At 43.2% G+C, this 16,759-nt stretch overlaps 1 protein-coding gene across 2 annotated transcripts in view; it reads left to right on the top strand.

Annotated features, from left to right (window-relative positions):
* The window catches only part of LOC142025035 (semaphorin-3D), a 228,517-nt gene that overhangs the window by 164,945 nt on the left and 46,813 nt on the right, over positions 1 to 16,759 (top strand). For both annotated transcript variants that reach the window (XM_075017431.1, XM_075017441.1), the window contains exons 9-11: positions 5,253 to 5,367; positions 6,804 to 6,873; positions 14,263 to 14,407. In XM_075017431.1, coding sequence (XP_074873532.1) covers positions 5,253 to 5,367; positions 6,804 to 6,873; positions 14,263 to 14,407 — 330 coding nt within the window. The remainder of the gene's footprint in view (positions 1 to 5,252; positions 5,368 to 6,803; positions 6,874 to 14,262; positions 14,408 to 16,759) is intronic.

The raw sequence follows: 16,759 nt of genomic DNA, 5'->3' as shown, positions 1-16,759 counted from the left end.
CTCTTCCCCCAGCCCACTCTACTGATTTTTCTGGGTGAAAGACCCTTTATTATGTTCTCCCTCTTACTCCAACAGCCTACAATTTTGTAGGAATGATGGGCCACATCCTCAGCTGATGTGGATCAGTATATTTCCATTAAAATCAGTGGCACATATGCTCCTAATTTGGAGGGTGAAGGGAAATGTTGCTCCCCCAAGCAGATGTGAGGTATGCGTGTAGATGGTGTCACACAGGCTCATGTGCCACTTCCCCCCGGTCCTGATTTCTGTGAGCACCAAACTGTCTTGCAGCTGATCTTTCTCTGCTCAGCTCTCTCAGGAAGTACGCTCTGTGCTTCCAACAATGCACCTCCCCTGCATTTCAGCTTGCAGGAAGTGGGACAGAGCAGCCTATCTCCTGCAAGGGTTGCTTCCTTGGTAGCTGAATACCACCTCCTGTGACCTAGTGCCCTCCCGTTTCCTCGACAATGGTGAGTGTCCATGAGGGGAAGGGCAAGGAGAGAGTGGTGGGGCTTGCAAGGGGAGGAGTGGGAGGAAGTGGGGAGAAGACTGAGGGATAGGGCAAGGGGAAGAGAAGGGGCTGGAGGATGAGGCAAGGAACAAAGGGGAGTGAAAGGGACAGGAATGAGAGGGGGAAAGCAAGAACCCAGGATATGGTGTCTCCTCAGCATCAGCAACAGCCCCAGGAGGCAGGTAGCTATTGGAGCACCAAAGCATGACTCCACTGCAGCAGCTGGTGACAGAGTGGGACTCCCTCATGATGACAGCCCATCGCCTCCATCATTGGCCAGGGAGGTACCACTCTCAGTGGGGGGAGAACACACCAGTGAGCCAAGGGAACTGGCTTCATTGTGCATGTATATGTGTACATGTGTACGCTTTGCCCCATCACCCAAAATATAGCAGTCAAAGGCTGAGTCTACACTTGCATTCCTCTTTCAAAAGAGTCACGCAAATGAGGGAAAACGAAAATGAAAATGAGGTGCATATTTACATACCGGATACCTCATTTGCATATTCTTTCCAAAGCACTTCTTCCCAAAGAAGAAAAACAGTGCAGCTCTTTCAGGAAGAAAAAAAAAAGATTAAGCTCTTTCAAAAGTAAACCCCATCTTCGAAAGAACCTTCTTCCCATTTTTATGGGAAAAAAGTTTCTTTTGAAAATGGGAATAACTTTTAAAAGAGCCCTGTCTACTCTGCTTTTCTTCTTTTGAAATAATAATATCCAAATGAGATGACAGATATGTAAATCTGCACCTCATTTGCATTTTCAATTTCCCTCATTTGCATGCCTCTTTTGAAAGAGGAAAGCAAGGGTAAAAAAAGGCAAGCGGTGAAGCTCCGCTGGTTCATGCTAGCTGAAATCTGGCTGAGGATCTTCCCATTTCAAATTATTTCTTGTTACTCTCCTGCTTGATTAGTCTCCTCCTCTTGCAGGTCTTTTCCTCTGCAATATGAATTTCCCTTTCTTAATTTTCTCTTTTCCTTTCCTTTTCACACTCTTTCCAATCTACTGTGCGCCTAGCCTCTGAAGGTTTTGTTATATTGACTTAGTGATCTGCCACCCACTGACGTAGCATCTGAGCACCTTGACAGGTGGCTGTAAATAATCTTTATGGGACCCCAGGAAACTTGGCCACATCCATGATAAGTAGACATCTGGATAACTAAAATCATGCAAGACGGCCATTGTTACAAGAGCAGAGAGTGCTGGACTGGAGAGGTTCAACCTGTACTTTTTCTTTTTCTCTTTTCCAGCTTAATCTTTTTTAGAAACTATCAGGGAAGGCATTAGAACAGCAAATTGCATCATGCGGATATGACAGAAAAGAGATGTAGAGCTGGATGTTAGATAGATACTCATGTTTTCAAAAACAACCCTTCTCCTGTGTCCCTCCTGTGCCTGGCTCTTTGTATCTCTCTGCCTCTTTCAGCTAGAGGAGCCTGGAAGGATAGGAGCTCTGGCTGGAGGACAGAGGATATGTGCTGAACAGCTTTTCCCTTTCTAATTTCTGCAGCAGGCGGTTACTTTATAGATCATCAAATGATAGTCCATGTGGAGTCAACAGGTCACAAGACACTGACTTTCCTCATTTTGGCACATGAAATTAAGTATTATTGGCAATGTGTAGTATAGGTTCAGCTGCTTGCTAAGGCCCTGATCAATGTACTGAAGCATTTGCTTGACTTGGGGAACTGCTAATGAGTTTAACATTAATTTACCCTTACTTGTTTGGACCTGAGGATCATGAGGCACATTTGTATAGTTTCTGGGTTGTAGTAGCAGTGGGATGTCTAGATTCTGCTCTCATCTTCTCAGACATTCTCCTTCGTATTGTTTTTCCAGTGCATTCTCACCATTTACTGCTTTCCCAGCATGGTGACAAGCATCGGAGAGGTAGTCATGTTAGTCAGCATCTGCAAAAACAATGAGAAGTCCTGTGGTACCTTATAGGTTAACAGATGTTTTGCATATGACAGAGTGGGTCTTTGCCCCTGAAAGCTTATGCTCCAAAACATCTGTTAGTCTATAAGGTGCCACAGGACTTCTCATTGTTTTTGCTTGCCCTGCCTCACTCCAAGTCCCAGAAAAACATTTAGAAATTAGTCAGAGTCTTTGAAAAGTGTGCAGCATTCATTAGTGAGCTAATAAGAGAACACTAGTGGAAAAATATGATGCAATTTAGCTGAACAGGCTGCCAAATTCAGAGCTATTTACTGTTTATGTATGTTTTGTTGCTTGTGGCAGAGTGTTCAGCTGTGCCTCTAACAGAACACACACATAGGCTACGTCTACACGTGAAGCCTACATCGAAGTAGCCTATTTCGATGTGGCGACATCGAAATAGGCTATTTCGATGAATAACGTCTACACGTCCTCCAGGGCTGGCAACGTCGATGTTCAACATCGACGTTGCGCAGCACCACATCGAAATAGGCGCAGCGAGGGAACGTCTACACGCCACAGTAGCACACATCGAAATAAGGGTGCCAGGCACAGCTGCAGACAGGGTCACAGGGTGGACTCAACAGCCAGCCGCTCCCTTAAAGGGCCCTTCCCAGACACACTTGCACTAAACAGCACAAGATACACAGAGCCGACAACGAGTTGCAGACCCTGTGCATGCAGCATGAATCCCCCGCTGCAGCAGCAGCAGCCAGAAGCCCTGGGCTAAGGGCTGCTGCACACGGTGACCATAGAGCCCCACACGGGCTGGAGAGACAGCGTCTCTCAGCCCCCCAGCTGATGGCTGCCATGGAGGACCCCACAATTTCGACGTTGCGGGACGCGGATCGTCTACACGGTCCCTACTTCGACGTTGAACGTCAAAGTAGGGTGCTATTCCGATCCCCTCATGAGGTTAGCGACTTCGACGTCTCGCCGCCTAACGTCGAAGTTAACTTCGAAATAGCGCCTGACGCGTGTAGCCGCGACGGGTGCTATTTCGAAGTTAGTGCCGTTACTTCGAAGTAGCGTGCACGTGTAGACACAGCTATACAGTGCATGGTTTACTAGTCACTAAAGGCTGCTAATTTTGACACCTGTGTAATACATCTCTTGGAAAGATGCAAACCTGTGGGAAGGAAAGGACTTTAGAAAATTAAGCAGAGAGGTGACAGTTCTTGTACCAACTGTGATTCAAAAGGCAATATAATAATAAAAGAGAAAGTAACTGAGCTGCAATATTTAAAAGAAGCACATACCAAAAAAAGAAAAGAGGAGACAACGGTTAGTTAATGGAAAATGCATTACAGGAGAAAGATAACTCCTTGGCTATGTCTACACTACTTCCCTCCTTTGAAGGGAGGATGGTAAGTAGGGTGTTGGGGTTTATTAACGAAGTGCTGCATTGCATATGCAGCACTTCATTAAGCAAAATTCCCCCACGGCAACCTTGAAGTCTTAAACTTCGAAGTACCAGTTCGCGTCTAGCCGTAGTAAAGGGACTTTGAAGTTGCCCCGGCACTACAAAGTACCGTCAGGTGAGCTGCGGCTAGACGCTAGCCGGTACTTCGAAGTTTAAAACTTCGAAGTTGCCAGGGGTGGGGTGGCGTGGGGTGGGAATTAGCTTAATGAAGTGCTGCATATGCAGCGCAGCACTTCGTTAATAAACTCCTCACACCCTAACCACCATCCTCCCTTCGAAGAAGGTAGGTAGTGTAGACAAGCCTCTTGTGAAGTTAACTTTGAAATTAAAGATAATGCTCCTGAATGTCTGTAATAGTTATCATCCAGTCACAAAATCCTTGTAGTTGGCTTCTTAAAAATTTAAAACTTTATTCCTGAATCAACTCCCTTTTTTTCATTTTTGACAATTGATGAGTACATTGTGTCATGCATACTATTATTGCAGAAACAGCTTTGGTTATGTTATCCTGTTTGTTTTATCAATACTTTATAAAAATTCCCTAAACTTTGAGATCGCCTTTTAGTGCCATACATGTGGCTTAGGGGAAATTATCTATAATGGAATATAGTGGGCTCCTTCACCAAAAATGTAGGTTAGAATGTGACCAAAATTTGCCCTTCCACAAACCTCACTAAGAATTGTGTGCACATAAGAAATAGTATGTGCATGTTTGTGCAACCATTGGCAGGCATAGTGTTTTGCCTTTGGGGCCTCGGCCCAAACTATCTTCAACATTATCCTGCACGTAAACAAATTCCTAGAGAAACGCTGATTCCAGAATTACTCCCTTTTATTAAAGACACAATGTATTTGGAAGAGGTCTGGCTTTGGGCATTTCCACTGGAGAGTTTTTCAAAGAAACTTTGCAAATAGATTGTAGTATAATGGGGGAAATGTATTATTTTAACTTCCTTGTGCTGGAAATGATTAGTTTGTAAACAAGGGGATTTTCAAAGCTTTCATTTTGTTCAAATTCTGATTTTTTTAAAGTCTATTTGTTCAAACTAGGCTTTTTTTAAGCACAAGGAGTAAAAGAGCACAATCACAACTGTGATAATACCAAACCATTCCAACTTTACCCTGAAGCTCAACTAAAAAATGAGCTTAAAGAAAACCACTCTGCACCCTAAATACAACAGGTCTTTCTGCACATGCAAAGAGATGCATTGCTTGAGACATATATGTTTGTGTTAATCATTTCCCGTTATTCACTTTTTTTCTTTAAATAGGAATATATGGGCTAAAAATTTTGTTCAGAAGAGGATCAACAGAAATTTTAGATGCTTGTGTACAAAACTTCCTTGTTTAATCGTCAGGTAAAACCATTTTATTTTTAATTAGAATGACATGGGAGGTCAGCGGAGTCTAATAAACAAGTGGACAACATTCCTGAAAGCAAGACTGGTGTGCTCAATACCTGGCCCTGAGGGAGCAGACACGTACTTTGATGAGCTACGTAAGTTTAAATGATTTTTTGGTTTGTTCTGTAATCAGTTTTGAGGTCTGGATTTACAGAAACTCAGAGGAGTGTTCTGATTCTCACTTGCACCAGTTTATACTATGGGCAACTCTTCTGATCGGGGTGCCAACAGCCTCACTTGGTCACTGGGCAAAGAGGGCAGGCCCCACTGGAAGGGATGGGGCCTGGGATGGAAGGGGCAGGGCTAGGAACGTCCAGCCCTCAGTACTGTTTGGACTGCAACATAGCCATCCTCAGCCCTTAGCGCTACCTGAAGCACAATGGGTGCATCTACACTAGCCGGCTACTTCCAAGTAGCTGGCGCAACATCGAAATAGCACACGTCACGTCTACATGTGCTGTGCGCTATTTCGACGTTGAAATTGATGTTAGGTGGCGAGATGTCTAAATCGCTATTCCTATCCGAAGATGGGAATAGCGCCCTACTTCGACATTCAGCGTCGAAGTAGGACGTGTGTAGATCTGCATCCTGCTACATCGAAATAGCGGGGTCCTCCATGATGGCCATCAACTGAGGGGTTGAGAGATGCTCTGTCCAGCTCCTGGGGGGCTCTGTGGTCACCATGTGCAGCATCCCTTTGCCCAGGGCTTCTGGCTGCTGCTGCTGCTGCAGCTGGGGGTCCATGCTGTGTGCACAGGGTCTGCAACTTGTTGTCGGCTCTGCAGACCTCATATTGTGCAGGCCGAGTGTGTCTGGGAGGGGCCCTTTAAGGGAGCAGCTTGCTTTTGCCCCAGAAGGGCTAGTCCAGCCTGTGACCCCATCTGCAGGCTTTGCTGGCCCCTTATTTTGACAGGGAGCGCTTGTGTGTGTGGACGCTCTACATTTCCTTCTGGGGAGGCTCCTTTTGACATTCCTCATCACTACTTCAATGTTGAACATCGATGGCACCAACCCCAGAGTGTATGTAGATGATACACGTCAAAATAGCCTCTTCCAATGTTCTTACTTCGAAACAGGTTACTTCAACATCGTGTGCTAGTGTAGATGTAGCCATTGTGTGGTGCTCTGGCAGCAATTGGAAGCATGTGGAGCTCTGGGTACCACCTCTGCCCCAGTAGCAGAGGTCAGAAGTCCAGGGCCTTTTGAATCACTGGGATCCAAGGCAGTTGCCCTCTGCTCCCCAGCAGTTGGCAGGCCTGCTCTTGATACAGAGTTGGTATAAGAGTGACTAAGACTGTGTCCTGTTATTTGTACCCCTGTTTTCCTATTTGGGGAGAAGTTCAGCTGATTCCAGGTGGTGGAAAAAAAAGCAGACAGCAGAAATTGGAACTTCAGTACAATTCACAGGACAAAAATATTCAAAAACAACCTAATATAAGAAAATATTTTATGTTTAAAAAACTCCAAATGATGACATGACGATGAAAATGTTTATAGGCTGTTTAATTAAAAGAAACTTTTCCCACTGCAGAAGATATATTCTTACTTTCCACAAGAGATGAGAGAAACCCTCTAGTGTATGGAGTCTTCACTACTACAAGGTATGTGTAGAGTCACCTTTGTCCCTTGACCCCAATCCTAAAGTCTTCACTCCAGATAAAACCTCTTAAAGTCAAAGGAAATTTGCCAGAAGATCTCTAGTCACCCAAGCCAATGTTTTCAAAAATGGGGACCTAAATTTGTGCTTCATGGAGGCATCTAAATAAATGCCTTCTTTTTAAAAATTCTGTTTACAAACAATGGGTTTTGTTACCAAAAATCTTTAAGGTGTTGAATTTCAAAATATAAAAAAGTTGATGAACTTTGCACTATATCCAAAAGCATCTAGTGAAATAAATACATTATCTTCTGCCAGGCTGTTATTATGTCGTGAGATCAAACAACATCACATCTCAGGGGAACATAGCTGTAAGCCACTTTTGGCAATAAAGCCCTCTATAGCGATTGTGCCAGATCACCTCCAGAGTGACGGCAGGACCTGGGGTACCACTGAGCCTGCCTGACCCACCCAACTTGAGTTCCCTTTCCACTGCACTGCTGGGACCAGCCTTCCAAGTCTTCTTCCAAGCTCTAGCCAGCACTTTTCCAAGCACATGCACACTTAGGCCAGGTCACTAGACATTAAAGTCAACTGTAGATACACAGTTCTAGCTATGGCAATTATGTAGCTAGAATTGATTTATCTACAATCGACTTATCTGGTCATTGTCACAAAGGGAGGTCAATGGGAAAAACTCTCCCGTTGACCTACATACTTCTCATTATATTGAGGCATACAGTAGTTGACTGTTGACTAGATGTGCAAAATCAAACCCGGAAGATTGACCTTAACTGGCTTGATCTTCCTCATAGTGAGGACATGCCCTAAACTGCCATACATGCAGTACTTTCAGATCAGCTCTGAATATAAAGGCTCCAGCACTTCCCAGCTCCTCAGGCATGCATCGCCCTCTGGAGTATATGCCCAAAATGACCACTTTATGCTGCACCTGGCACAATAGAGTGTAAACTCATGAACTTCAACCCCTCCCTCAGTGTGGAGAGGAATATATAGCACCTTACCGCCCCAATTTTGACTCCCACATGCTGGTTTTAAGAAAGCAAAAAAATACATTTCGTAATTATAAAAGATAGATTTGAGCTGACTGAGTTACCCAAAAGATCACAGCAGATTAGTTAACAAATATGCAAAAAGGCAATCTAAGCTTAACGTGCTAAAGAGATTGCAGATGCTTAATGGGCAAGATGGCTGACATCTTAGAAATTCAGTGTGTTCCTTTTACAGACTAAAGAACTATTTAATCTAGGTTCAGCACTGCACTTTCCCCCAGGTCAATTTTATTCCTCTGGAAGTCTTCAGAGAGCTAGTGAAGAACCACAATGATGTCACTCCCCTGCCTTAAATAGATTTTTTTCATATGGCAGGAATTAATTGTATAAAATTTTATCCAGGGTTATAATTTGGGGTGGTGGGGTTGAATTTACATGGGGCTGGGGGCAGTTGTCAGAGCCAATGTGAGGGTGATGTTGTGCTGTGTAATAATTGCAAAGTAGTGCAAATGGAAAACACAGTCTTGATATATACAAAATGTTGGGGTCTAAATTAGCTGCTACCATTCAAGAAAGATATCACAGCCATTGTAGGTGGTTCTCTGAAAATATCCACTCAATGTGCAGCAGCAATCACAAAAGCTAATGGGAGGTAAGGAATCGTTAGGAAAAGGATAGCTAGACAAATATCATAAAGCCACTGTATAAATCCATGGTACATTCACATCTTGAATGGTGTGTGTGCAGTCTGGTCACCCCATCCCCCAAAGTCTATTGGGATTGAAAAAGGTAGAGAGAAGAGCTATGAAAATGATTAGTTGTATGAAACAGGAGAAGAGATTAAAATGATTGGGACTTTTCAGCTTGCAAAGTTGGGGACATGACAGAGGTCTATAAAATCTTGATTAGTGTGAAGAAAGTGAGTAAAGAGGTGTTATTTACTCCTTCACATTTCAAAATAACTAGGGATCACCCAATGAAATGAATAAGTGGCAGGTCTCAAAACCGAAAGGAAGTAATTTCCTGGAAGATAGGTCCATCAATGGCTACTAGCAGTGATAAGCAGGGGTGCAATACCAGGCTGTGAGTGTCCCTAGCTTGTTTGTTGGAAGCTGGGACTAGATGACAGGGGATGGATCACATGATCATTGCTTGTTCTGTTCATTCCATTTCCTTCTGGCATTGGTCACTGTTGGAAGACAGGACACTGGGCTAGATGGGCCATTGGTCTGACCCAGTGTGGTCATTCTTATGTAAAAATAATAACACATATTTAGCACAGAAACTTCCCAAGATGAAGGCCTCTCAAGATAGCAATGATGTGAGATACCCTTAGCATTTTAAAAATCTTGGCCTACTAAAAAACATGTATTGATATAAATTTCCCAGTCACAAATCTGGCATTCTGATGAAAAGTCACTAAAACACAATCCAACAAAAATGTTCCTTTAATATTCCCTTTGCTTTTTCCTCCCCCACACTCTTGTCATTGATCAGTGGAGACTTAAGAGTTCAAAGGAGTTTTCACATGAATTCACCTTCCCTAAGGAAGTGGAGGTCAGAGCTGTCCTGTCCATATATAATATTGAGATATACCTATCTCATAGAACTATGAGATATTGAGATATATCTATCTCATAGAACTGGAAGGGACTTTCAGAGGTCATTGAATCCAGTCCCTTGCACTCACAGCAGGACCTATCACCATCTCTGCCAGATCTTACAGATTTTTTTAAAAGCTATTTGTCCCAAATCCCTAAATGGCCCCCTCAAGGATTGGGTTTAGCAGGCCAATGCTCAAACTACTGAGCTACCCTTCCCCCACAGCTGTAGGATGGTTTGAAGTAGCCATCTGTGTTTTAGGGGGTCCCAGAGTGGCTGCCTCAACTCTCCTACAGATGGGATGGGTGAAGGGTGGCAGGAGTGTCACATCTCCTGCACCATACAAATTAGATAATCATATCAGGAAATCATAACCTTGCCAATGACACCTCCCATGACTTATTATACATAAAATGCATCAATATTTGTCATAATTGTGTCATAATAATATTTTAATGGAGAATGCAGTGTCACATTATCATTTTAGGTGGGGGTGGTAATAAGATATTATCCCGTTCCCTGGCAGGATGAGAACTTGCTCGAAGAATAACTAGCATTTGTGAAGCAATCAGTTATTATAGCAATGAAAATCACAGAAAATCCAAAGAGGAAATTAATAATTCTCTTTTCAGAGCACAGCTTGAATAGAGTTCAGTAAATGAAGCCACACATTGAACAATGAGGTTACAAGGTATTTAGATGCTGATTTAGTGAGCACTCTGCTTCTTGTGAACTGAATGAGGCACAAGTCCTACAGATAAAATATCATGTGATCATACCATTACAGACAGTATCCATAATTCATGTGCACAAGGAACAAGTTAAGTTTGCACAGGAAGCCTTGACTCTGGCATTCCTAACTTTAGCGTGTTTGACTTCCAATCTTAATAATGTTTAATGTAGTTTTTGTGTGTCAACCCATCTATCTGCAGCAGATAGCATGGAATGCAGTCATTCTAGATACAATTTCTGTATCAGTTTGTAGTACCCTTTATTAGAGATTTGTGTTACAGTATCACACAAAGGCCCAGGCCAAGATTCGGATGCCTTCGTGCTGTATTCAGAGCATGCACATAGTAACAGAATTCTTATTCTGAAGAGTTTATAATCTAAATAGACTATCAAAGGGGGCTCAGGAGACAGGTGAGTAACACAGAAAATGACCTGACTTGCCCAAGGTCACATACATATTCAGCGCCTCATTAGCATGCAGGCGGCCCTGGCACTTCGAAATTGACACCACTCGCCGCTGCGTGGCTCGTCCATATGGGGCTCCTTTTTGAAAGGACCCCGGCTACTTCGAAGTCCCCTTATTCCGATGAGCAGATGGGAATAAGGAGTCTTCAAAGTAGCCAGGGTCCTTTCAAAAAGGAGCCCCGTCTGGACGAGCTGCGTGGCGGTGAGCCACATCAATTTCGAAGTGCCGCAGCCTCCCGCATGCTAATGAGGCGCTGAATATGTTCTTCAGCGCTTCATTAGTAAACTTCAAAATGTCCATTTGCATAGGAATTTCAAAGTTTTTGGCTAGTGTAGACACAGCCCATGTGTAAAATGAGCACCCAGCACCTGTGCTTGAACATAGATAATTCAGTTGCGTTTGTTAGAAAAGAAACATAAGATTTTATTTATTTATTATTTACAGTTCTACCACATGCCTGTGTAATACTCTGGATTCCTGTTCAAGAATGAAAATATAGGTCTCAGAGGAGTAGCTATGTCCTTCTGTTTCAGCAAAAACAAAAAGGAGACTGGTGGCACTTTAAAGACTAACAAATTTATTAGGTTGTTAGGGTAGTTAATAGGTATAACATCCCAGTGGATTTGTTAAAGTACCACTAGACTCCTTGTTGTTTTAATTACAACATAGAACATTAAATACAAACTAAATGTCCTGGGCTGTCCCTCACTCTCTAACACCCCAACGTCCTCATCAAAATTAGGAACAGTAGGTCTCTGGGTCGTTCAGCCACCAGGATAAAAGATATCTCAGGAAGCGGGTCTTACCCATGAAAATTCATTACCAATAAATAAAAGCGTTAGTCTTTATGGTGTTACAGGACTGCAGTTTTTGTGAGAATAAAAGTTGTTTTTCTACATAATGGCCCAAAAGTGACCAAACCTAGGATCTAGCAGAGCAGAGCTTTACTGGTACCTTATATATTAGCCTTTATCAGGCCAAGGCTGTAATCTATGCCATACATAACTCCTGCCTGCCACACAGAGCCACAGCAGTGGTACCACTCACTCAGCCAGCAATATCGTCAATCTGTCCAGCTACACACTCAGCTCAGCAGAAGAGTCTGGTCTTTCTCCGGGGCTCTTTTTTTGCCCCACCACCCAGACAAATATAATACAGTTCTGCGGTGATCTGAAAGCCTACTTTCGCTGTCTCAGACTCAAAGAATACTTTCAACACAACACTGACCAGCACAGCATTACACAGACACCCTCCCAGCAGCACAAGAAGAATAACTCCACGTGGACTCCTCCTGAGGGTAGAAATAACAGTCTGGACCTATACATAGAATGCTTCCACCGATGTGCACAGGCAGAAATTGTGGAGAAACAGCATCGTTTGCCTCACAACCTCAGTCGTGCGGAACTCAATGCCCTCCACAGCCTCAGAAACAACTCTGACATTATAATCAAAGAGGCAGATAAAGGAGGAGCTACTGTCATCATGAACAGGTCTGACTACCAGAAGGAGGCTTCCAGACAACTCTTCAATACCAGATTTTACAGGCTACTTTCCTTAGATCCCACTGAGGAATACACTAAGAAACTACACCATCTGCTCAGGACACTCCCTACACAAGCACAAGAACAGATTTATACCAACACACCTCTAGAGCCCCGTCCGGGGCTATTCTACCTACTACCCAAGATCCACAAACCTGGAAATCCTGGACTCCCCATCATCTCAGGCATTGGCACTCTCACTGAAGGACTGTCTGGTTATGTGGACTCTCTCCTCAGACCCTATACCACCAGCACTCCCAGCTATCTCCGAGACACCACTGACTTCCTGAGAAAACTGCAATACATTGATGACCTACCAGAAAACACTATCCTAGCCACCATGGATATAGAGGCTGTCTGTACCAACATCCCACACAAAGATGGAATAAATGCTGTCCGGAACAGTATCCCTGATGATGCTACAGCACATCTGATGGCTGAGCTCTGTAACTTTATCCTCACACACCACTATTTCGGATTTGGCGACAATATATACCTTCCAATCAGTGGCACAGCTATGGGTACCCGCATGACCCCTCAATATGCCAATATTTTCATGGCTGACCTGGAACAGCGCTTCCTTAGCTCTCGTCCACTAACACCCTGTCTCTACTTACGCTACATTGATGACATCTTCATCATCTGGACCCATGGGAAGGAGACTCTGGAGGAATTCCACGGGGACTTCAACAACTTTCACCCCAACGTCAACCTCAGCCTGGAACAGTCTACACAGGAGATCCACTTCCTGGACACCATGGTGCTAATACACGATGGCCACATCAATACCACCTTGTACCATAAACCCACTGACCGCTGTGCCTACCTGCATGCCTCCAGCTTCCATCCCAGACACACCACACGGTCCATTGTCTACAGCCAAGCACTAAGATATAACCGCATTTGCTCCAACCCCTCCGACAAACACCTACAGGATCTCTGCCAAGTATTCTTGAAACTGCAATACCCACCTGAGGAAGTGAAAAAACAGATCAACAGAGCCAGACATGTTCCATGAAGCCTTTTACTACAGGACAAGCCCAAGAGAGAAACCAACAGAGCACCACTAGCCATCACCTACAGTCCTCAGCTAAAACCTCTACAGAGCATCACTAGGGATTTACAACCCATCCTGAACAATGATCCCCCACTTTCACAGGCCTTGGGAGGCAGACCAGTCCTTGCCCACAGACAACCTACCAGCCTGAAGCAAATCCTAACCAGCAACTATACACCGCAGCACAGTCACTCTAACTCAGGGACCCATCCATGCAACAAACCTCGTTGCCAGCTCTGCCCACATATCTACACCAGCAACACCATTACAGGACATAACCAGATCAGCCACACCATCGTGGGTTCATTCAGCTGCACATCTGCCAAAATAATTTATGCCATCATGTGCCAGCAATGCCCCTCTGCTATATACATCGGACAAACTGGACAGTCTCTACGTAAAAGAATAAACGCACACAAATCAGATATCAGAAATGGCAATATACAAAAACCCGTAGGAGAGCACTTCAATCTCCCAGGCCACACAGTAGCAGATTTAAAAGTAGCTATCCTACAGCAAAAAAATTTCAGGACCAGACTCCAAAGAGAAATTGCTGAGCTACAATTCAACACCCTTAGCTCAGGATTAGACAAAGACTGTGAATGGCTGGCTAAATACAAAAGCAGCTTTACCTCCCTTGGTGTTCACACCTCCAGATCAACTGCTGGTAGTAAGCCTCACCCTTGCTGACTGAGCTAACCTTGTTATCCCCAGCCTTGCTGTGGCTTATTTATACCTGGCCCTGCAGACTTCCATGACCAGCACCTGTTGAAGTGAGTCTGTGCTCATGAGCTCATGCTCAACACTTTTCTGTTAGTCTATAAGGTGCCACAGGACAGTTACAATAATTTTCTAGTATGGGTGTTGATTCAAAGTCCATCAAATTCAGGGGAAATCTGTTAACTCTTTTCAGTGTGCTTTGGATCAGACCTATACTGAAAATTTAAAAAATGTGTTTCAAAACATGTTTTATTTCTTTCAGCTCTGTATTCAAGGGCTCTGCAGTTTGTGTCTACAGCATGGCTGATATCAGAGCTGTTTTCAATGGCCCTTATGCACATAAGGAAAGTGTGGATCATCGATGGGTGCAATATGAAGGACGTATTCCATATCCCCGGCCTGGTACTGTACGTGCCTCTTTAATTATATATCTCTATTTTTACATGATGACTATTATCCCATATTTTATTTTTTGAGTGTGTAACTTGCATTTTCCTTTCAGGATGTTTTAAATTATCCTCTCAACCCTCCCTCATGTTGACAGCTCAGGCTTCTACCTCCCCCTTCTTATATATAACTCTTCCGTTTCTCTGAGATAACATTGTGCCCAGACTGTCTATTTCCTGATCCTCTTTCCCATTCTGAGCTACTCCTGGTGATATTTCTTTGTGTACGTGGAGATCCTCTCTTAGATATCAACACTTCATAAATACCTTTCTTTGATGAAAATTAAATGATGATACATTTTGTTTAAATCTCGCTTTTCTGTGTTCTGCTATATCTTACCATCTTTGCTTTTCATAAAATTCTGTTCCTTTAGATGTGACCATTCATTTCAACCCCATCATTAAAATAAGGTATTCTGAAATAACATAAATAATAAATTGTCATAATTTTAAGCTATTCTGGTAAAAAAAATTAATGGGAATAAAAAGTACAGCTTTAATCAGGAAATACTTCCCAGTCATGACCTGACATACCCTGAGGTGAAACAGCAGAAAAAAACCCACAACTTTCCTTTATTTCAAAATTTATGATTTAATGAACATTTCAAATAGTGGAAAAAAGGTTGACCGATACTTCAAGCGGTCAGAAAATGACACATCTCCCCAGATTTTATTGACTGAGAAAAGTCGGGACCTGCTTAGCCGCATGTAGAGAAGCATGGGAGTTCCAAGCTGGAACTGAGGAGAGCAAAAGCAGTCCTCTGTAGATTGAGACATATAAATATAGACTGGATGGAGCACTTTTTCTTTGAAGAGCAACCTGCCTCTTAACAGAGGTTATCGTCGGGGCCTTTTCCTTTCCTATCAAAATCCCACGCAACCACACATTCAGTGAGAAACTGATTATATGACAGAGAAAATCAAAGACAAATCTTATAGCCTGAGTTTGCCTCAGTCTCAGTCAGTAATTCATGATCTAATTTTTGCTCTTCCTTTTGGTTTATTTTTCACTCTTATGTGTTCTGTTCATCTTACCCCCACTCTCCTTTCTCAGCAATTGCCAGAAACTAATGGAAATTAGGCATCTATGGTAAATACTAGCACATTATAAGTTGCTTGTCTGGTCAGCCTTGGAAGGCACTAATGCTTTGCCAAAGGGCTCTTTCAGGCCCACACCTGAAGGCACATTTTATTAATTTAAACACAAAACTCACAAAATAACACAAAAGAGTGTTATTCTTCTGACCAACACATTTCTTCCAGCTTCCTTTCCGCAGCTTCTTTTCCAATTGAGTTCTCTGAGTCCTATCCCCTTCCCAGCTGGTCTGATAACTGAACAGAGCTGGCTGACCGCCCCCGCCCCCAGCTTATAAGGGGGCAGATGATCCTGTTATGCACATACAAACAGGTAAGCATTCTGATCCAATTTTTCAACAGAGGCCTCTAATTTAGGGTGCCATAGTTTATGGTTGCCCAACCTGAAATACCTACAGCCAGAGTTGAACTCTCACTTCACTGGGAGATGAGATTCAGAAATCAAGCACAATATGTCTCTAACTGGCCTCCAGCATTTGAGGTACTCAGAAGTAGAAGCCATGCTTTTTCAGTTACCTATAGGGTTTTACTGTAGCTACCATTTAAAAACAAAAAATAAAAAAAAGTTTAACAGCATAAAGGATGTAGGATCTGGGGGTTGAGGGTAGGATAAGGTAAAAAAAGAGTAAGTAAGACACAGTTTAAGAACATATAGGTGTAATCCACCTTATCATGGAAAAGGGTGGGTGGTATTTAACATGAGTCTATAAGTGTCCTCTGTCAGCACCACCCATAAGGGAATGCAAAGTCCAAGAATCAGTCACAGTATGTAAGTCCATGGGTGAAGCATGCCCTATGATGGGGTCCATCCTTCATCATTTTTGGTCCTGCGGTTGACCTGCAAAAGATATAGTTGAAGCCATAATACCTCCTTGCCTACAAGAGAACTAGTAAAACTTGCTAGACTCCCTGGGTGCTGAAGTCACTGCTTTTCATGGTCAAATATTACCTCTAGTCCCTCGAGCATGGAGTAGCATAATGGACTATGCAAAATAAGTACAATATAGCCATTAATATATTAGTATTTGGAAACTGGAAAGATCTGCATAAATGCTGAGACACAATTGGGTGTCCAGAGCTCTTCCTGGACTCATTATATTTCTACTGAGTGTTTAAAAATGAATATAGTGTGAAGTGTATTACCTTAGGGCTTTGAGGGGGGTGGGGGTGCATTGTTTTCCTTTAAGCATTTATACAGCATATGGAGACTGCTACCCT

The sequence above is a fragment of the Carettochelys insculpta genome, chromosome 1, assembly GCF_033958435.1.
Source record: "Carettochelys insculpta isolate YL-2023 chromosome 1, ASM3395843v1, whole genome shotgun sequence".
Lineage (NCBI taxonomy): Eukaryota > Metazoa > Chordata > Testudines > Carettochelyidae > Carettochelys > Carettochelys insculpta.
The sequence above is the reverse complement of the archived record's forward strand: the minus strand, read 5'-3'. Positions and strand labels throughout refer to the sequence as shown.